The 22,757-nt window shown below is 42.3% G+C and overlaps 1 protein-coding gene across 5 annotated transcripts in view; it reads left to right on the top strand.

Moving 5' to 3' along the window:
• Positions 1–22,757, top strand: part of MTRF1 (mitochondrial translation release factor 1) — a 65,592-nt gene that overhangs the window by 12,402 nt on the left and 30,433 nt on the right. For all 5 annotated transcript variants that reach the window (XM_090258675.1, XM_090258677.1, XM_090258673.1 and 2 more), the window contains exon 6: positions 19,291–19,463. In XM_090258675.1, coding sequence (XP_090114801.1) covers positions 19,291–19,463 — 173 coding nt within the window. The remainder of the gene's footprint in view (positions 1–19,290; positions 19,464–22,757) is intronic.

Raw genomic sequence — 22,757 nt, 5'->3', positions numbered from 1 at the left:
GAGCTGCTATGACTCCTCTCCCTGTTTGGTAGCATGGCTTAATGTAGTAGGTGTCCTGTAGCATTCAGTGGCACAGCCTCCCCAATCACCTAAGCTGGATGCTCAAGGTGCACCTTTTGTATGGGCTGAGTACACCCTCCTCTTGTGGTTGAGCCTTGATTGCTCTTGGCAGGTCACTGGGCGTGATTTACCCAGGCCAGTCAGCTGCAAGGACTGGCTATGACCACTTACCACCAACCTCCACCCTCCATGGTGGATCAGCTGTGCAGGGGCAGGGTGGTGGTACTCCAACATGATCTGTAGCTGTCCACTGGGGGCACAGGCTCTGGGGTCTCCCGGGTGGTGCAGACCAAGGTCAGCCCCGACCTGTGTTTTTCCCAGGGCTACCCTAATGAGCTATAAAGCAATCTGAGATGGGCTGCTACTTGTGCTGGGCTTGTAGGTTCCCAGACAAAGCCAAGCTGTGAATCTAGGCTGGCTTCTGCTAGCACTGGGCCTGGGGCCACTTAGCAAGAGGTACAGGGCCTGGGGGCTCACCGAGGCCAGCTTGTTTGAGAGGACTTAGAACGTTGTGAACTATGAGATAAGGCCAGCCATCCATATGGGAAAGTCTAGGTTAACAGTTTGGGTGGGCCTGTAAGTTGGATGAGGCAGAATCTCAGGGGGTCTCCAGGACAGGGCAAATAGTGTTAATCAGGTTGATAGAGTTTCAGATATGGCATCTGCCAGATAGTCTTGGTGCAAGCAGCAGAGGGGTGATACCCTTGATGTGCAGTGTAGATCTGACTGTATTACTCTGTATGCCTGGTATCTAATGAATTGAAATTTTTCAGAGTTAAAGGGATTCTATGACATGTATTTATAATTATGTTTTGTTATTGTTTCCTCACTGGTTGAATTCAGGGAGAGCTTACTTAAAGCAAAATGATGGTTAATTTTATGTATTCAAAAGACATACTTTTCACCACAACTGCAAGAAATAAATTTGTGAGGGGAGCCCTGGCATCCTTGAAGAGATGTGAGATCACTCTTCCCTGTAGGTAGAACAGGCCTTACAGTGGGAACTCTGATAACTGAATGGGAAACCTGAATGCAGTTGGAGTAATTGGACCTCAGGGTAGCAGGGGCCAAGTGGTGGCCTTCAATGGCTAAAGACAAGATGGGCTTGGTTACCATAATAGACAACACAGTCAAAGCAACAACTGACTAGCCTGACTTGTGCAGACTTACTTTGGCTAGTTGGTTGATCATGTTGTCCCTAGAAGTAAAATAGAATGAAAGGCTATCAAATTCTTACTTAATCTGTATAAATTCTAAGTCAAATGAACAAAAGTCTAACCTGTACCATAAAAACAGAAGTCATGGCCCCTCGATTCCCAGACTTGAACCAATTTATAGACTATTAACTCCCTGAATGAACAGGAGGCTACAAGTTCCGTTGAGGAACCTGGTACACTGCCACAAATTTATACTGTAATATAATTTCTCCCAGCCTTCCCCTTAGGGATCTATCATTTTTTGCCAGGGTAACTGTGCCTTGGAGAAAAGGAAATAATCAGATATTTAAGGGACTATTGGAAACTCGATCTGTGCTGACAGTAATTTTAGGAGACTCAGATGTCACTGTGGTCCATCAGTCACATTAGAGTCTTATTATGGAGGTCAGGTATCAAAACAGTTTTAGCTCAGGTCCATCTCACAGTGGGCCCAGTAGATCCCAGAACCATCATGAGATCATTTCCCCCAGTTCCAGGATGCGTAATTGGAGCAGATATACTTAGCAGTTGGTAGAATCCCCACAATGGTTCCCTGACCTGTGGAATGAGAATTATTACGGTGGGAAAGTCAGGTGGAATTGCCTCTGCCTAGGAAAATAATAAACCAAAAGCCATAATATCTTATTCCTGGGGTATTGTCGAGATTAGTGCTACCATCAAGGACTTGAAAGATACAAGGTGGCGATTCCCATCACATCTTCATTCTTCTGTTTTGGCCTGTGCTAAAGACAGATGGATCTCGGTAAGGACAGCGGATAATTGTAAATTTAACCATGTGGTGACTCCAATTACAGCTGCTATACTAGATGTGGTTTTGTTGCTTAAGCAAATTAACATCCCTCGTACCTGGTATGTAGCTGTTGATCTGGCAAATATTTTTCTCTGCATATCTGTCAATAATGACCACTAGAAGCAAGGTCAGCAATGTACTTTCACTGTCCCATCTCAGAGATATATCAACTCTCCTGCCCTATATCATGAGTTAGTTTGCATCTTTCCCTTCCAAAAGATATCACAGAGAGCCAACGGCATAGGTTCAGTTGCTACTGATACTTGTTGACAGCTATGACAGTGCTGCTAAATGCTCTTTGAGTATTTATCTGTTATTCCTCACAACAACTCTTACATTCAGGGCTGTGTCATATGCTTAATATGCCTTCGAGTACATAACCTGCATATAAATGGATCCCCATTCAGGTGTGCAGTACTGTAGCTCAGGTTATGTATGATTATTATTTACAAATACGGAAACAGAAGCATGGACAAGTTAAGTAATTTCCTGCAGGCATACAGCCAGGAAGAGGAGGAGCTTAAATTTGAACCAGGCAGCCTGAGATTGACTTTATTAATCTACACAGTAAAATTGCAGGCTTCTCTTTACACCTCATATAAATTCAAATATTTGCATTCAACATGAGATAAAGCAGTAAGAGAAATAATTTTTAAAGTACAGAATGAGTGTGAGATGGGAAAGTAAATTGTTCTGCCTCACTCTGTCTCAGTTCCTGGGTATCTTTCATCATATGACCATCTTACCATACTGACTGTGAATCATAAACAATTAAATTTTTTATATTATCTTTCACTTGAATGCATGTTAGCTTCTTTATCAAGAAGATAAACAGTAATCTGTTTCATCACTGCAGGAATACCAGCTGTGTTGGACTTGGTAAGAGATAGTATGTCAATCTCTGATAAGTAACTGAAAATCCTAAAACATTTTCTAATGTAACCTAAAACTATACCCAATTTTTGTCTAACATGCTTACTTCAGAAACAAAGTGGGTTTGATCTGACTTCACAGTACTGAGTTTCATTAGAAACATGTTAGGAACATGGCAGCAGCAATAGTGCCATAGTTTTCTGTCTCTCTGAATCTCCACATAAAAATAAACAACTAGAGGCCCTAGTCCAGTAGCTCAGTTGGTTAGAGCATCATCTTGATATGCCAAGGTTGCAGGTTTGATCCCTGGTTAGCAAAACCAAGAATCTATAGACAGCGTTTACACTAAAACAGATTGCAAGGTAGCTTCACAAAACCCCAGAATATAAGAGGAAGAGACAAACCACCAGCAGACCTGCATAGTATAAACATCTATAGGAGGAAGAAGGAAGCAATGGGGTGGCATCTTGCAGACCTGAAAACTGGAGCCCCCACCCCAATAACTAACAATTATCCTCTGGAATTTGAAGTCCAGTTGAGAACATGAGCTGAACTTGGGAATGAGTCTTCAGACCTTAGATAAGAAGACCTGAAGGAGCTGGAGCAATCTAGCCTGATTACCTCTCAAAACTGGGCCATCAGGGCGCCCTTCCAGAACAGGTTCCCACCCTGAAGAAGAATTACTTCAAGTAAAATCAATATTGATCAGGACAGGGATAGGAGAAAGAGGGAAGATTAAGTCTAGACAAAAGTCAGGGAGGTGAATAGAGCCGGGAAATCCCAGAAAAGAAGGTGCTACTTATTTGAACATTACACAAAGTCAGAGAGTTCTCTGAAGGTAGAAAAGCCTCCTGGACTCGGCCTCTTTCTAAATTTAAGGAAAACTACTTTCATATAAAACAAGCCAGATAGCTTCCTTCCTCCACTCATCCTTCTATCCATTCATCCATCTAGATATGAATATATTAAGAATTAGAAAGGTTGTTCTCAACTGGATCCAAAAGGCAACTACTGTGCGAAATACAGTCTTCTGATACAAGTCCACAACTTATGAGATGGTAGTCACCAGGACTCTCAAAATCACTCTTCTCATGCAGCTGTTATGAAACAGCTCTCAAGAGCCATTTTAAACCAGATAAGTTCAGGTTGGCTCCAGCCTGAGCTACTAACTAATAACAAGCTCTCAGTATGTGCAGAAGCTTTGGAAGGGCTGGAGGGGGGGGGGGGAAGCCATAGAAAAGCATCAAAGGCAAATTACATACAAAGTTTTTTTGTTTTTTTTTTATTGATTTGGGAGGAAAGGAGAAAGAAATATTGATTTGTTGTTCTGCTAATTTATGTATTCATTGGTTGATTCTTATATGTGCCCTAAGGGGGAATCGAACCCACGACCTTAGTGTATCAGGACAATGCTCTAACCAGCTGAGCTACTCAGCCAGGGTGACACAGAATTTTATTTAAAAAATTAAAAAGTAAACAAAAAAATTTTATAAGAAAAAAGAGAATAAGAAGCAGAATAAGATTCCTACAGACAATTAAAGCACACTAGAAGGATGTATCCATAAAACAGATTGAAACTATTATGAGCTATTTCAAAACAAGTCAAAAGACAGTGAGAAAACAATTTGAGGTATTGAAGAACTCCATAAATCAGGATTAGAAATGAAGTGACATTCTTAGGAAAGAATTACAAATAAAAGGCACTTCAGAAATGAAGAATTACTCAGAAGGAACACAGGAGCAGATAAACAGAACAGATAGTGCCTTAGAAAACAGTAAGCACAAAGAGAGAATTTTTCTTTTAAGAATCAAAAAGAAATGAAAAATAAAGAGTCAAGGAGGCCCTGGCCCAGTAGTTCAGTTGGTCAGAGTGTTGTCCTTTTTTCTTTTGCCTTTTTTTATTGTTACAGTTGTCCCAATTTTTTCCCCATTGCTCTCCAGTGCCCTGTGTACCGCCCCCCCCCCCACTCTGAGTGTCATAGTGTTGTCTTGATTTGCCAAGGTTGGGGGTTCCATCTCCCGTCCAGTGCCCGCTCTGGCTTCAACTATTGAGGCAGCCAGTAATAATGGAAAAGATGGGGGTAAGAGTCAAAAGGGCACATACAAGAAGCAACAAATTAATGTATAAATAAGTGGAACAACAGATTGATGTTTCTGTCTCTCTCTCTCTCTTTCCACTTCCCAACCTCCTCCCCCTTCCTCTCTCTCTCTAAAATCAATAAATAAAAAATCAAGGAAAATGATAATAAAGATAGGCCAAGAAAATGGATTACATGATAAAAAGAATCAGAGTAGATACTGTATCTGCTATCTATTGCTGTGTAATGAATTACCAAAAATTTAAAGCTTTAAAGCAACAAACATTTTTCCTATTTCAAAGTTTCTGAAGCTAAGAAATTGGGAATCAGTTTTCCTCAGTGGTTCTGGTATAGGGTCACTCATGAAGTTGGGGTCAAGCTGTTGACTGGGACTGTAGTCATCTCAACACTTGCCTGGGGTCTAAGGAGCTGTTCACTTGGTTGTTGACAGACCTCAGTTTTCACCATGTGGACCCTCTCCATAGGGCTGCTCACAGCAAGGCAGCCTGTTCCTCCCAATGTGAATGATAAGAGAAAGAGAGAGGAGAGAGAGCCAGCATCCAATATGGAAGCCATGGTTCTTTGTAACCTAATCTCTGAAGTTGTGTTGTCAATTCTACTGTATGTTATGGATAATGCAGACCAGCTGAGAGGGAACTATAAGGGTATGAATACCAAGAGGTGCAGGGGTTATGGGGGCATTTCTGAGGCTACCTGTAAGAACGGAGTCACTCAAAAGGCCATCAAGATGCAGCGAGCAGGAAAAAAGTTTATTGAGGGAATCAGAAAGCAGGGAGGGAGCCATGCTGCGAGTGGCTCCGACTCCGAACTCCTAGGGAAGGAGGGGGTTGCTTTATAGGGGGGGAAAAAAGGAACTATTGAATTTAGTCATCACTTGGTTATCTCGAAGCTGCAAGCATGATGGACCAATCAAGGCCAAACGTGGCTCAGCTTGACACACTCTGCTATCGCGGGGAACTCCCGGCCCAAAATATCGCTATCTCCCAGGCAGCTGCAGGCGGGCGGAAGGAGGGCATGGGAAGTGAGGCTGTCATCTAGCTTTTTTGTTTTAATAAAAGGAGGTGAGGGGTGGGGTGTGTTTTTGGGGGGTGGCAGAGTGGTTTTGTGTGGCAGAGACCAGTTGGGAGAGGGGTCATTGAATCTCTCTTCTGTAACAACTTCCTGCTGAGTTAGGGCGATGGGAGGGGGTTGACTGTGACTCAGGGGTCATCTTTTGCCACGGGTTGATATCTGAAAGATCTTAATAAGAGTATATTATGGACAGTAGAGGCTGTGATGGACTGAGCCACCTTTTGAATAAAGTTAATTAGCAGTTTGAAGGATGCAAGGGTCAAGGGCAAGGAGTAATAGGGGAAGCAGTGGGGTTATGAGAGGTACTAGGATCTCTTTGAAGGGAGACGAGAAGTATGAGAGGAATCCAAACTAGGATTTTCCGTATGCCCATCAATGTGTTTTTTAAGTCCTTGTAAATTTCCTTCTTTATGCCTGTATTGTTAATGTAAAAACAGTAAGTTTTGTTTAGTATGGCGCAGGTTCCCCTGGTTCAGCTGTGAGGATGTCTACGGCCCTCCTGTTTTGGAGAAATATGTCTGCTAGGCTGTTTAGGGATTTTTGCTGTTTTTTTAGAGCTTGGAGGGTGGCACTCCAAGTTTCTTGAAGGAATAAAGAGAGATTTAGCACTGATTTTTTTTTTTTTTATTGGGGTATTTTTACAAACAAGAAGAAGCTTTTATATATGGAGGGCCCTATTCCCGGTTGTTTAAGGATAGGGTTGCTGTGCGCATGTCCGCCAAACTCAGACTACTGCCAATCTCATTTGTGTCAGGGGTAGGACAAGAGGGAGGTCTCGAGGAAGGAACCAAGGTTGGGGATTGCCTCAGTAGTGGCTATTTGCTGGGGGATTAGTATAGAGGCATCTAGTATTAGAGCGACTATCATGCAGGTGCTAGTCTAGTAAGGAGGAATTATTAGGTATGCTTGTGCGCCACATAGGAAGTGATATCCCATCCCTTGAAGGAAAATAGCAGTGCTATATTTTGCTTTGGTGTTGTCAGTGTAACTGGGGTGAGTTTTATTTTTTATTGACTGGCACTAAACATTATGGAGAATTTTGTGAAGAAATGTTTGTCTGTATTGGTTAAATCAAAAATCTATGATTCATGTAGGGTTAGCAGGAAAATTTGAAGTGTTGGTATGATTGTGAATTTGGGCTAATATGTAAGGATGAGTAGGAGTCCTTGGTTGCCCTTTATAGTGTATGAAGGCTAGGTCTAGGGTGTGGTTGCAGAGAAGGGAAGGGTTGAATGCGCCTAAGGAGAGAGGCTGAATGTGGATGCTGTTGACATGTCTGAAGCGGATGCAGAGAGCGGCAAGACCTATAATATGAGTGACGGTGGCTACTGGCTGGGCTGCTTCAGGGAGATCTGCCAAACCCATGTGGTAGGGGGATGGAAGAAAGTGGGCAGTAAGGTTATATAAGGTGGCGAGATTGGGTGGGAAGGCGGTTACCTCAATGTCTGGGTGGTGGGAGGAGTGGGGGCAGATCCAGCAGTTGGTTTTGTTGGTTAAGCGCGCTATTCGCTGTATTGTGTGGGCTAGAGGAGGTCGATATGAGGTGGCAAAGGTTAGAAGGGCGATAACTGTAATTGTGAGGGGAGTCAGCATGGTTACAGTGATTCAAGTAAGTTAGCGAGGGATAGAAGTAGGATGAAAGTGTAAAAGTAAATTTCATCAAGGGTGTAGTTGCTGAGAGTGCCCTGCAGCCAGGCATCCGAGGTGTGTTCTAAAAACTGAGAGATAGTCGGGGGCGGGACGGGGGGATGCTTTTCTTAAAATAAAAGGTCTTACGAGATGAGATGAGTAAAGAGTAGGGCCCATGGAAGGCTCATTTAGAGGAGGGTTGGGCTCGGATGATTTTTACCATCAGGTTTCTAGTGGGGTTGCAGGAATACATGGGCAGTGTTGCTTGTGTCTCTTTCTGGGTGGGGACAAGCTGAGTGATGGTGGGTTCAAGATCTGAGGTTAGAGGAGATTAAGGTACCTGAGGAGCAAGTTTGATACAGGAGAAACATAATCAATATGGGATATATTTTTAGCTGGGTTAGCATGTCAGTGTGATGTATTGTTTGGGATAATAAAACGTGTAGTGGTCTTGCGCTTATGTGAAATTGGTTATGGAGTTTGGTGAGGATATGTTGAGCGTGATTATTGTGGAGAATTATTATGTTATGTAGATGAAACTACCTATTTTGTTGGGTTGCTCTAAGCTTAACTAGGGTGCATCTTTTTTCCTCTGCATAAGGGGGTGCCTCAGTAGGCATTGTAAGGAAGATGGAAGAGGCATGGGCTTGGTTTTTTGCCTCAGTGTTTGCTTTGTGATTTTTTTGAGCTATGAGATTTGTCCTGGCTTGATGTTCTTTGCAGTGGATAATCGCTGCTTTTGTTGGGAGCTGAGCCGCTTGAAAAAGTTTGAGGATGAGATGTTTGTTGATGATGGGAGAGTGTTTAGAGGTGAGATATCCTCTTTTTTTGTAAATTGATATGTGTGAATGTATGATGTGATAGGCTTATTTACAGTTCAGTGTATATATTGACCTGACGATTTTTTGGAAGAGCTAAGGCCTGTGTTAGGGCAATAAGTTATGCCTGTTGGAAAGAGGTACTGGAGGGCAAGTGTCCTGATTCAATGACAGAGGCGAGGGTAGTGATGGCATATCCTGCTCCCTTTTGGCCAGTCTTGTAGGAGCTTTTATCTATAAACCAGGATTTTGCCTGGGGTAGAGCGGTGTCTTGAATGTTGGGGAAAGAGTATGTAAAAAGGAGGAGATGTTGAGTGCAGTTATGAGTATGGGTGTGGAAGTGGGGGAAGGGAAGTAATGAGGTAGGGCTGAGGGGGAGAGCTGATTTTTGTATGGAGATTTAAGGATTTTGAAGCAGTTGGGTGTGTAAGAACTGATTTAGGGATGGGGAGGTTGTAGCAATGGCCTGGTGGGTTAGTCAGCCGGAAATAGTATGAGAGGAGTGGACTGTTACCTGGGCAAAGGAAACTAACTTAAGGGTTCCTTGACTGAGAATTGCTGCCACTGCTAAGGTGTGGAGGCAGGTTGGCTACCCTAAGAAGGAGAAATTGAGTGATTTGGAAAAATAGGCTTATAACCCATTGGTCTGGTCCATATCACTGTGCTAACAGCTCAAGAGCAAAGCCATCTTTTGTGTTGGTGTATAGGAGGAAAGGTTTATTTGGGTTTGGAAGGGCTAAGGCTGGGGCTTTTCTGAGTGCTATTTTGAGTGTGGTGAAAGGTTTAAGGAGGGCTCGAGAGTTTTCTAGGGGTTCAGAAAGTCTCCAGCTGTTGCCTGATATAAAGGTTTGGCCAGGGGTCTAAAATTAGGTATCTAAGTTCTGAAAAAATTGGTGAGGCCTAAAAATGATAGGAGTTCCTGTTTAGTATGGGGCAGGGGGAAGGTAGTTATTAGGTCCTGTCTTTCTGGAGTTTGGTGTTTATGAGTCGGGGTGATGGAGAGTCCAAGATATGTGACCTGAGTTTGAGAAAACTGGCCTTTGTTTCACAACACGCGGTATCCCCAACTGGCAAGAAAGTTTAGGAGTTGGGCAGTATGGAGATGAGAAACGTTTTTAGATGGACTGGAGAGGAGGAGATCGTCCACATACTGTAGGAGGATGCCTGGGGAGAGGTCAAGCTGCTGTAAGTCGGCTGCTAAGGCTTGACTGAAGAGGTGGGGACTATTTCGAAACCCTTGAGGCAGGACAGTCCATGTCAGTTGCTGGGTTATTTTCGTAGTTGGGTCAGTCCAGGTGAAGGCAAAGAGGTCTTGGGAGGCCAGGGAGATGGGGATAGTGAAGAAGGCATCTTTGAGGTCCTGGACAGTAAAGTGGGAGGTTTGAGGTGGAATGCGCGACAAGAGAGAGTAAGGGTTAGGGATAATGGGGTTGATAGAGACGGTGGCCTCATTGATTGTACAGAGATTTTGGACAAGACGGTGAGACCTGTTGGGTTTTTTACTGCTAGGATGGGGGAATCCGTGGGAGAGGTGGCAGGTTGAAGCAGACCTGCTCCTAGCAGGTGGTTTATAATAGGCTTCAAACCGTTAAAGGCTGAGGGGGTTAATGGGTATTGAGGTTTATTGGGGATATGGAAGGCATCTTAGGGTTACAGAGACAGGAGTGTGGTGAGAGGTGATGGAAGGATTGTTTGTGTCCCAGACATCGGGATTGACTGTTGGTAGCCAGGATGGCAAGGGGGTGTCTGGGATCGTGTGAAGGGATTGCCCTAAAATTAGAAGAAGGAGAAGGGTGGGATTATCTGGTGAGGGCATGGAGTCAAAACAACCATGCAGTTTGGTTAGAATATCGTGTCTGAGAAGTGGGGTTGGGCAGTGGGGCAGTACTAGAAAGGAGTGGGTGAATGCCTGATGCCCAATGAGACAGGTTAGGGGAGGGGTACTTAGGGGTTGTGTCGCCTTGTTGTCTATTCCTACAACCGATATGGCAGAGGGAATTAGGAGCCCCAAAAATTCAAGCAGGAGAGAATATGTAGCTTCTGTATCAAGGATAAAGGAGACAGGCTTACCTGCCACCAGTATGTTTACCCTGGGTTCTACAGCCGTGATGGTGAGAAGTGGGGCTTCTGAACCTGGGCCCCCTCAGGCGGTGGAAAGTCCAAGGAGGTCTGGGACTGAGAGGCCCACATCTGGGTCTGCTGCCAGGGTAGGCAGTCCCCTGGTTGGAGGCTGTTGGACAGTCAACCTTCCAGTGACCTGTCTTTTGACAGAGAGGGGAGGGACCCAGAGTAGGTAAGCGAGAGTTTGGACAGAGCTTTGCCCAATGTCCCTCCTGACCACACCAGAAACAGGGGCCTGGAGGCTGCCTGATGGTGGAGACTTTGCCCTTAGGCTTATCTTGCCCCTTGGAGGAGTTCCCTAGGTCATTAGCCAGAAAAAGACAATGCCTGTCTTTCTGTTCCTGTTGCTCCTTTTTCCTCTCCCTTTTTTATTTTCCTGTTTTTTTTTTTTTCTTTCCTGCTTTTTTTTTTTTTTTTTTTTGCTGGTTGTTGTATACTCGGACGGAAGATGACCTGAATAAGTTTGCTTTGGGGGGTCTCTGGGCTCACCTCTAACTTTTGGAGGCTGATTGACTAGTGAAGTGGGTGTGTAAAAAGAGGCATCCTTCAGATGAAGTGGGTTTTAGATTGGTGTATTTTTGGATGGATTTTGTGAGCCTTGTTAAGAGGGAGCTAGATTTTTACTAGGATCCTGGGTAATTTTGAGAGTTTTGTTATAGCTGACAGCTTTAAAGCCTGATTTGCACATCCCATCAAGGAGACATGTAAGGAAGTGGGACATGTATTCACATGACACTGTCTCTACCAGCGACCTCACAGAAGGGCGAGGCTGGTCGGAGGCGGTGAGGGAGCTGGGGCAGGGGAGGGAGGGATGGGCCCACAGGATCGGGTATGGGGAGGAGAAGGTCTGGAGTCTTGGAGGGCTGGGGACTATGAGAAGTCAGGTGACTGGGTTCTGAAGGGGGCGAGGTGGCATCTGGTGCAGGGTTGTAGGGAGGTTGGAGGTCGGTCAGCAAGATCAAAGGTGTCCAAGTGTAAGAGGCAAGGAAACTGGTAGCTCCCAAACCATTAGAAAATAATTAGCAGTGAAGTGGAAATGTAATTAGAGGGTTTTTGAGCCAGAGTTAATAATATTAGCATCAGAAAAGGGGCATTCCGCAGCTTAGCACTAATGCTTCTGAGAACAAAGGATATCCGAAAGAAATCAGAGGGAACATTCATTACCAAACCCTGGGAAATGGGAAAATGCAGCCAGACAGCCCAGCAAACAAGATAGGGAAATTTTAAAGAAGAGCTGGAGACAGACCTATAACTAGATCACTCTTAATTAATTTAGTTAATTATGTTATATTATAACTCCAGAGTATCCAGCATGGAAAAATGGAAAAGAAGAAGGGAGAGGGAGGAGGGGGGTGGGTTTTACTCATGTTAGGATAACAACAGCCAGCTTCTTCTTGAATTGGTTTTTGGCTGTGCTCAAAGCTGCAGATCTGTGAATAAATAACTGCTTCAGTAACTGCTAAAATTCTGTGTCCTGGTGTTTTATTGTGAGTATTTTTTATACAAGGAGGAAGGAGAAGGGGTTAGAGGGAATGCAGAAGGTCGAGAGGAAGGTGGCCTTTTCTGGACAAGGAGAATTTGGTGGGTAGTGAGCTGTTTGCAGAGAGAGTGTTTGCTCCGAAGAAAACACAAAGCCTGAGCATAGGGAAGTTCTAACTACTTGCCTGACTGCTGGAGAGTGTTATAGAGGTCTGTGAGAACTCCGAAGTCAGGTGGGCCATTCTCCGGCAACCTACTCTGGTTATTTATTTATTTTCTTCTTTTTAAAGTATATTTTATTGATTATGTTGTTACAGTAGTTCCAACTTTTTCCCCCTTTGCTCCCCTCCGCTCAGTACCCCCCTTTCCTCCAACAATCCCACCCCCCTTAGTTATGTCCATGGGTCGTGCATGTAAGTTCTTTGGCTTCACCCTTTCCTATATTCTTAACTTCCCCCTGTCTATTTTGTACCAACCGATTATGTTTCTTAATCCCTGCACCATTTCCCCATTTCTCCCCCTTCCCCCTCCCAGCTGATAACCCTTCAAATGATCCACATACCTATGCTTCTGTTCCTATTCTGCTTTGCTTAGTTGGATTTTGTTTTCATTTTTTAGATTCAGCTGTTGATAGTTGTGAGTTTGTCGTCATTTTGGTGTTCATAGTTTTGATCATCTTTTTCTTAAGTAAGTCCCTTTGACATTTCATATAATAATGGCTTGGTGATGATGAACTCCTTTAGCTTTAGCTTGTCTGGAAAGCACTTCATCTGCCCTTCCATTCCAAATGATAGCTTTCCTGGGTAGAGTAATCCTGGTTGTAGGTTGCCTTTCACATTGAATACTGCTTGCTAATCCCTTCCTGCCTACAAAGTGTCCTCTGAGAAATCAGCTGATAGTCCTATAGGCACTGCCCTGTAGGCAACTCTCCGCCTCTCTCTTGCTGCCCCCAGGACTCTCTCTTTATCTTTCACCTTTGGCATCTCAATCATGATGTGTACTGTTGTGGTCCCCTCTGGGTCCAGCTCGCCTGGGACCATCCGTGCTTCCTGGACCTGTATGTCCATCTCCTTCATAAAATTTGGAAAGTTTTCCTCATTTTTTTCAAATCTTGCTTCCTTGTTCTGCAGTGGTTGACTGTTTTTTTCTTCCTTATATTCCAAATTATTGATTTGAACCCCGGTTTCCTTCCCTTCTCCATTGGTTTTGTGTGGAGTTTCCTTTGTTTCACTTAGCATATCCTTCACTTCTTCCCTTATGCGTCTGCCATACTCAAGCATATCTGTCAAGCCTGTGAGCATCTTTATCACCAGTGTTTTGAACTCTACGTCTGTTAGGTTGTCTATCTCCTCATCTGTTAGGTTGGCTATCTCCTCATCTGTTAGGTTGGCTATCTCCTCATCGCTTAGTTCTCCCACTGGAACCTTGATCCATTCCCCCTTTTGGGCCATACTTCTCTGTCTCCTCATTCTGACAGACTCCTGTGTTTGTTTGCCTCTGGGTCCCAGGTAGAGCTGTCACTCCTGTTACATTTATGGGGCGGAGCCTTAGAGATTCGCCAGTACAGGGCGACCTGTTTCACCACGTTGTGGCACTGTATGTGGTGGAGAGGTCTGAAAGGGAACTATGTCGCCTGCCCAGCACTTGTGCCTTTTCCAGGTGCCTCTCCCACTTTCGCACCAGACTGGTGCCCCTCTAGCTGCCGCTCTGGCCGTCATTCCCAGAGAGGGTGGGTGTGCGGATGTTCTAGGACCGTGGGGGCCCTTTAAACAAGTGGACTCTGCTGAGAGACCAACAGTTTCTTCCTCCACCCCAACCTCCACTGGTCTGCGCAGTCAGAAGCAATGAGGCTTGATTTTCCCCGGTGCTGGGACCGTGAGCTGCGAGGTCTAGTGAGGAGCTGGGAACACTCCCCAGGTGTCCCTCCTGACTTTTTAAAACGTATGACTGCACTTTCCGCCGGCCTGCCACTGCTGCCACCACCACACCATGTCCTCTCCGCCTAGGCTCCACATCTCCTACCTGTCTGAATGAGTATTTCTTCTTTATATCTTTGTTTGCTGGCCTTCCATGCAGTTTGATTTTCTGGAACTCCTAGTTGTTTCTAACTTTGATGTAGTTGTATTCCTTCTTAGTTGTGGAGGGAGATGCAGCGTGTCTGTCTATGACTTCATCTTGGCCAGAAGTCCTCCAACTCTGGTTATTTAGAGGATATTGGGGCCACACGACAGTGGACAGAAAGATAAGTCAACAGGCCTTGACTTCTCCATTTAGTTGGAGAGATTTGAGATTATGGACTAAACACCCAAGAGGGGTATCTTTGGGTGGGAGGGACTGGCCAATTCCCATGGTGATGGTTAGGGTTACTGTGAGTCCAAGAAGGAGGAGGAGGGTGAATCCAAGCCAACGTTCCCAGCTCCACAATCTGTCGAGACTAGCATCAGAGGAGAGGCACTGATTCATCCCAGCCGTCCCTAGGAGTCATCAGGCCCCAGAGAGTGGGTCCAGATTGACTCGAAGAGTCAGGTGACTCCAAGAGTGGTTCGATTGAGTGCTCAGATTTAGGGCCGGACTGCCTGGAATGATCTCGGATAGACCAGGAAACAGAACCACCAGAGGAGATGAAGGCGAGGACTCACCCATGAATCCGAGGGCCAGTGTTGATTGGGAGTCAGTGGCAGTCAGGAAAGGGGTCAGAGGAAAAAGGAGGCAGATGGGGTCAGTAAGCCAGAGGGGAAGCTTGAGCCGCTGACTCATGGAGGTCTGAGCAACTCCGGGTCCAAGGATTGGGGCCAGCTCGGGGCCCAAGTCCGACTCAGGAATCCCAGTCAAGCTGGTGTCCCAATCCCATGTTTTGGCACCATAATGTAAGAACGAGGTCGCTCAGAAGGCCATCAAGATGCAGCAAGCAGGAAAAAAGTTTATTGAGGGAATCAGCAAGCAGGGAGGGAGCCGTACCACAAGTGGCTCTGACTGAACTCCTAGGGAAGGAGGAGGTTGCTTTATAGGGGGAAGAAAAAAGGAACTATTGAATTTAGTTGTTGCCTGGTTATCTCGCAGCTGCAAGCGTGACAGGCCGATCAAGGCCAAACGCTGCTCAGCTTGATACACCCAGCTATCACGGGTAACTCCCGGCCCAAAATATCGCTATCTCCCAGGCAGCTGCAGGCCGGGGGCGGGGAGAGGGCATGGGAACTGAGGCTGTCACTTTCTACCACAAACACATATTTCAACAAAACTCTTCTGAATAGAAAAAAATGTTGAAGCCACATTTAAAGAGCAAATATGAAGATATTCTGCTAAAATGGCCAACACTAAGATATACTCTAATAAAATAATAGTACTTTTTAAAAAATATATTTTATTTATTTTTAGAGAGAGGGGAAGGGAGGGAGACAGAGAAGGAGAGAAACGTTGATAGGTTGGTTGACTCTTTCAAGACCCCAACCAGGGACCTGGCCCGCAACCCAGGCATGTGCCCTGACTGGGAATCGAACCATTGAACTTTTGATTCGCAGGCCAGTGTTCAAGCCACTGAGCCACACAAGCCAGCGCTGGACATTTTTTAAAGGAAAAAAATCTATTAGACATGGAGGGAAGAAAGAGCCTGTGACTTCTGAGGGAAAGAAAATGAGATTTTCATTAGGCTTTTTGGTAGCAACACTTAGTGCCAGAAAGAGATGGGTTTCACTCAAGGAAAGGAAGTTTGAGTTAAGGATTTTATAGTCAACAAAGCTGACTTATAAGTATAAGGGTACTAACTGTTATCAGTATTCAGGAATTCAGGAACTACTCTTCTAATGATCCATTTTTGAGGAATCTATTAGAAAACAACTTCAGACAATTAATATATGATTTATCAACATAGAGAGTAGGAATGAGCATTAAATATATGGGTACCTATAGAACTAGGCTTAACTGAGAATTATGAGGGGAAGGATACATATAGTATATAAGGACTATAAGGTCTGGCAATATAGAGTATAGCCATTTGAAAAGGGTGGGAGAATGAGAAGAGCATATGCAAAAATGTTTTCATGTTTTTAGTAATCATTTTGGTGGTAGAACTGGTATTGTTATTCTGAGACTGTTGGATGAATAATATGGGATAAAATAAATGAGTGAGTATGAGATATTCTAATTTTAGTACCCTCTCTGTTTTTGAGACCAGGATTCTTGGAATGGAAGATAAGAGATATAAAAATAATAAAGAATAGGCTGTACTCTTGAATTTACATTGGAAGTATCAATTGTCAAGAACTGTGAATGTTCTGAGATTTTACCCTACTTCTAAGCTAACAAGTTAGCATGCCACAGTTTCATGGGTCAGAGACACAGTTTATTGCAACAGTAGCAGTATCCAGAATATCAGCATTTTTGTACAGGTTCCATGAGCCCCAAATTTCACAAGACAACTCAAAGAAGCCCAAATGATAACCTCCCACACAGTGGGTTTTGTTAGAGGAGTGAAACCCTGAGCTTAGGGATCTCCAATCTTTTTTAATGGTCATTAAGTATGCCTGCCTATTGCTCTAAAATAGTGGTTCTCAACCTTCCTAATGCCATAATCCTTTAATACAGTTCCTCATGTTGTGGTGATCCCCAACCATAAAATTATTTTCGTTGCTACTTCATAACTGTAATTTTGCTACTGTTATGAATCGTAATGTAAATACCTGATATGCAGGATGTATTTTCATTGTTACAAATTGAACATAATTAAAGCATAGTGATTAATCACAAAAACAATATGTAATTATATATGTGTTTTCCAATGGTCTTAGGCAACCCTTGTGAAAGGGTCGTTCGACCCCCAAAGGGGTGGCAACCCACAGGTTGAGAAACGCTGCTCTAGAAGGAAACACTATCTTCCAAGGCTGTCAGCAAACTTGTCCTTTGCTGTGGAGGGAGACACTGTCTCCAAAGCTTTTCAGTATACAAACACCCTTAAAAAGATCTCTGGAACAAAAGAGCAGGCAGTGTCTCATTTGTAAGATGTGCAGAAACAGAGAGACTAGTAGAGAATTGTCTCCCAATATCAGTATGAACTCATGAGGTATTTCCTACCTCTGTCTACTGGAAAGGCCTAGAAACAATGACCAACCCAGTAGCAATGAACATCCCTAGCAAGCAAATTGTGTTCTTGAAATGTTACTTCTCTTTGAAAGGAACCAGGGCTTCTTGGAGAAATAGCTGATTCCAGTGTGAGTCAAGAAGTGTTCAAGATAGTTATGGAATATCTTGTTATACCATTGCATAAGCCATGTCTAAAGAACACAAGTTAATTTGAAGAGACTCCCACTGGCGAAAGTTGGGAAAAGTGTAGTTTCAGTAATAATAAGCAATTGATTTAAACATGCTGGAACACTCAAATCCTTCAGTTCATAATGGTGTTTTTAAAAATAATTGGTCAGAGGATTAAAAGGACTGTAATTCATTATATGGGGGGGTATAGGTATATTAATAAAACTGGTAAAGGGACAGGATCAAGTATTAAACCTGCCTTTTCTATATAACTATCAAAGTAGGCAAGGGAAAGTGTTTCTTTATACATGTATTTCAATTAAAACAGAAAGAAATGATAGAATTACACTGTCATCATTTTTCAGCCCCACAATATGTTAAGCATCAAAGGCTGTCAAGACCATAAAAAGAGAGACAACCAGACTTACCAAGGAGCCTGAGCTAGTGTCTGATCCAGCTGCCCAATTGCAAGCCAGTATAGAAGGCAGCAGAACAGGTTGAATTTTGCCAAGAGTATGCAGTCAGCAAAATCAGAGTGTGGGAAATTCTGTAGGTCACCAGTCCAGATTTCTCAGCAGAGAATTTGTAGGAAGCAAAAGAGATGGATAATGAACCTATAGATTAAGGGGTTTAAAAGACATAATCAGCCCCGGCCAGTGTGGCTCAGTTGGTTGGGCATTGTCCCACAATCTGAATGGTCACGAGTTCGATTCCCGGTTGAAGCACATGCCTGGGTTGCAGTTCATCCCAGGTTGGGGCACATAGGAAGGCAACCAACTGATGTTTCTCTCCATTTCTCCCTCCCTTCTCCTCTCTGTAAAATCAAAAAGCATGTCCTTGGGTGAGGATAAAAAGAAAAAGAATTTAAAAGATGTAATGAAACCTTTTTTAATGGACAAGACTAACTGTAGTGCCTAGGGCAGCACATTTAGGTAATACAATTATTATTTTATTTTATTTATTTATTTTTAGAGAGAGGGGAAAGGAGGGAGAGAGAGAAGGAGAAAAGCATATATGTGTGAGAGAAATATCAGTCAGTTGCCTCTTACACACACCCCAACTGGTGACCTGGCCCACAACCCAGGAATCAAACTGGTAACCTTTCATTCTGTAAGCTGGTGCTCAATCCACTGAGCCACACCAGCCAGGGCACAATTATTATTTTTAAAAAAGGAATAAAATTCAGAATAGTGATTACTCGTAAGAAATAGAAGATATTGTAACTGGGAAGAAGCATATGGGAGGGCTTTTGGGGTGACTAAAAAAGTTCTTTCTTTTGATCTTGTGGTCATTCTCCATACATTTGATTCACATGGTTTTCTATGTATATTATTGCATAATAAAAATATTTTTAAAAAACATTTGATAAGCTAACCTAGGCATTAAAATTCTTTTGTAATAATCTTCCCACTCAATAGATAAGCCAAAGCTACATTTCAATAGATCCTTGAAAACTTGGGTGGACCTATAGAGTTATTCATCAATATCAAATTATTATGTAATGAAGCATTCTTTTATATATGGCACCATATTAGCCAAGGTGGCATGGGGTAGTTCAAGCAGAAAATGTCCTAGTATTTTCTTTCCTAATAGTATTTTTATAAAAGTAAAACTTATTTATTATAGAATATTTAGAAACACAAAAAGTAAAAAAAAAAAGTAAATTTCTGCTGTTATTCTGTTCCCCAAAGATAACCATATATAATATTTTGTTATGTTTCCTTTTATATATTACTACATTTACATTTGGAAAATACAGTTTTGTAGCTACTTTACGTTCTCATCTCAGTCTATATTATTCACTCTCAGGCCTTAGATTAAAGATGTTTTATGATCTTTATCCCTTTTGAATTAGAATTAATTAATAATTTCTGGATATTTTATCCTAGGAGGGCTACATCATGCAGCTGCCCGAATTTCTGGTGACAATGTCTATAAGCATTTGAAGTATGAAGGTGGGATTCACCGAGTTCAACGAATCCCTGTGGTGGGCCTGTCGTCAAGGATGCAGCGTATTCACACAGGAACAATGTCAGTTATTGTCCTCCCTCAACCAGATGAGGTAACCTCACCAGGAGACATTGAAAACTTACTTTGTAAATGGGTGTTATGCTGAAAAGCCTTAGCTTCTTGGAAATTCTGTGATTTTTCAGGATTATAGATTGAATTTTACCGTCACTTGGGAAATCCTTACCTCTTCTCCAGATAAAGTTGCCCATTTTATCACTGACCAAGATGTTTTGTTTTGTTCTAAATAGAAGGCACTTATTTTCATAAAACAAAATCCACAAAGCATCTTAAATTTTGTTGCCCAAGTTCTGTCTTAAGAAAAAAATAAATTCTACAGATAGTATTTTGAGGTCAGTGATATATCTATATTGGGGAGGGAAGGGTGTCTATATCTTGCTGGTTGACTATATCCATATTCCCATGTTTTTATTTTTCCTAACGTTTTTAAAAAGTTTACAGTTAACATATACAAAGTTGAAAGAATAACACACCAAGAACTTTTATAACCTTCACCTGAAGTCAGTTGTTTACATTTTGCCATGTTTGCTTTATTCCTGTGTGTGTATGTATATACACAGAAATATATACACACATACATGTATAATGTATATGTACATATATCCTTTATATACAGCAGACACTATGAGACTTTAACTCCCCCTAAATCTTTAACTTAAATCTCCTAAAAATAGGCCATTCTATTACATAAACTCAGTACCATTATCTATGAACAATATACATAATTCTGTAATATTATAGTCTAGAAAAAACTCCCATGTATTCTGTCTATACACAGAATACCTATACTTCAAAGATGTGTTTTATTTCCCCGTCAAACAATTCATCAATTCTCTGCAGAAACCAAGTGGATGTTCTACAATTTGGTTAAGTTTTGCCCTAGTATTTACCTGGAGTTAACATCAGATCTCACTGGCTAAAGGCTCAATCCACAAAACTGCCTCCCTTCTCACTTCAGAGGCCGATAGTAAGACCAGGTGTTACCTGTGCTTCTGACCAACTGGTTATATAAATTGGAAGGTTCCTACAACCTCCTCCTTGGGTTGGATAATTTGCTAGAGTGGCTCACACAATGCACTTTACTTACTAGAGTTCTAGTTTATTATAAAGGATACTACTCAGAAATAGCCAAGTGGAAGAGATGTGTAGGGCAAGGTATGTGGAAAGAGCTGCGGAGATTCCATACTCTCTCCAGGCATGTGACTTTCTGGTACCTCCACATGTTCCCCAACCTGGAAGCTCTTGAATCCTATAATTTGGGGATTTTTATGGATGCACCAATATGGAGTCATGATTGATTAGATCATGGGCCATTGGGGATTAATTCAATCTCCAGCCCCTCTCTCCTCCCTGGAGGTAGGAGGTGGGGGAGTGAAGCTGAAACTTTCAACCCTCCAATCACATGGTTGGTTCCCCTGGCAATCAGCCCTCATCCTGTGGTAATCTAGGGTAGTGATTTTCAATCTTTTTCATCTCATGATACACATAAACTAATTACTAAAATTTGCACATACCCTGGCTGGTGTGGCTGAGTGGATTGAGAGCTGGCCTGCAAACCAAGAGATTGCTGGTTCAATTCCTAGTCAGGGCACATGCCTGGGTTGCAGGCCAGGTCCCCAGGTGGGGACATGTGAGAGGCAACCAATAAATGTATCTCTCACACATCGATGTTTCTCTCCCTCTCTTTCTCCCTCCTTTCCCCTCTCTCTAAATGTAAATAAATAAAATCTTTAAAGTTTTGCAGCATACTCCACACCCCCTCCTCTGACACACACATACACAAAAAAAAACAGGTATAATTTTGATTCATTCATACTGGACAGCTATGGCTCTTGTCCCTGTCTTATTTGGCAATTTAAAGGAAAAGACATCAGTGCCTCTGACTAAATAGTCAGGTACTGCATGTTTTAAAATTTTTTGAGGCACACCAGTTAAAAATAACTGATCTAGGGGTTTTCCAAAAATTACCTCATTAACATAAATTCAGAAGTGGTTGAAAGGGGCATGTTATGAATAACAAAAGGACACCCATATCATTCTTACCCTTACACTTAGGAAATTCCAAGGGTTTTAGGATCTCTTTTGCCAGGTACTGGACAAAGATATATTTCTTATTAAAAATCACAGTTGATACAACTGTCTAATATCTACTTCATGTAGTTTTCCCAAGTCATCTTAAAAGCCTTTCTGGAGCTTTTATTTAAAACCAGGATCCTGTTGAGCTCACATTACAATTAATTGTTAATTTCTATAGTCTGAAACAGTCTCCCAACCTTTTTTTCTTTTTTAAATGACATTGACTCTGAAGAGTCTAGACCATTTGTCTTTTAGAGCAGCGGTTCTCAACCCGTGGGTCACAACCCCTTTGGGGGTCGAACGACCCTTTCACAGGGGTCACCTAAAACCATCGGAAAACACATATATAATTACATATTATTTTTGTGATTAATCACTATGTTTAAATTATGTTCAATTTGTAACAATGAAAATATATCCTGCATGTCAGATATTTTACATTATGATCCATAACAGTAGCAAAATTACAGTTATGAAGTAGCAACGAAAATAATTTTATGGTTGGGGATCACAACATGAGGAACTGTATTAAAGGGTCGCAGCATTAGGAAAGTTGAGAACCACTGTTTTAGAGTGTCCCAAATTCTGGATCTTATTGTTTCCTCATTGTGCTCTTTAACTTGTTCCTTTATACCCTGTATTATATTGAAAATTATATATAAATGTTCCATTCTATTCAGGTTACATATTTTGAACAAGAATACTTTATAGGTTTAGTTATATTCATGTTGCGTCTTATCAGAAGACAAATAATATCAGATTGTCCTTTTAGTGAGGATTAGTTCAAACATTTAGTTAAGAGTGACCACACTTATCTCCATTATAAATTTTTCCTTTTGCAATTACTAAATGATCTCTAGGGTACACATATCTCATTCCCAACAACCTTTTTTCCATGGTTTTAACATCATCTTTGCCTGAATCCATTATTTATTTTGGGGTTGCAAGATGGTGATTTTCTAATTTAATAATTCCTTCTATATTTATTAACTAGCATTCTTTTCTGTAAAGAACTTTCCTCTGTACTACCTTCTCTGCTCCTTCCTTCTTGCTTTCTTTTGCCTTTATTTTACCTCATTATAAACTCCTATTGAGTTTCATATATTGACCTCATTATAGACTTACAGTTGTTTTTTAAATTTAGTGAGTTATAATCTGTTATGGAGCATTTACGAGCAAAGAGGACACGAGGCAATTTAGAAACAAATTTATGGCGTTTATTTACCTGGCCAGGGACGGTTCTTCCCACCTT

The sequence above is a fragment of the Furipterus horrens genome, unplaced genomic scaffold (genome assembly GCF_987537825.1).
Source record: "Furipterus horrens unplaced genomic scaffold, mFurHor1.1.pri manual_scaffold_12, whole genome shotgun sequence".
NCBI lineage: Eukaryota > Metazoa > Chordata > Mammalia > Chiroptera > Furipteridae > Furipterus > Furipterus horrens.
The sequence above is the reverse complement of the archived record's forward strand: the minus strand, read 5'-3'. Positions and strand labels throughout refer to the sequence as shown.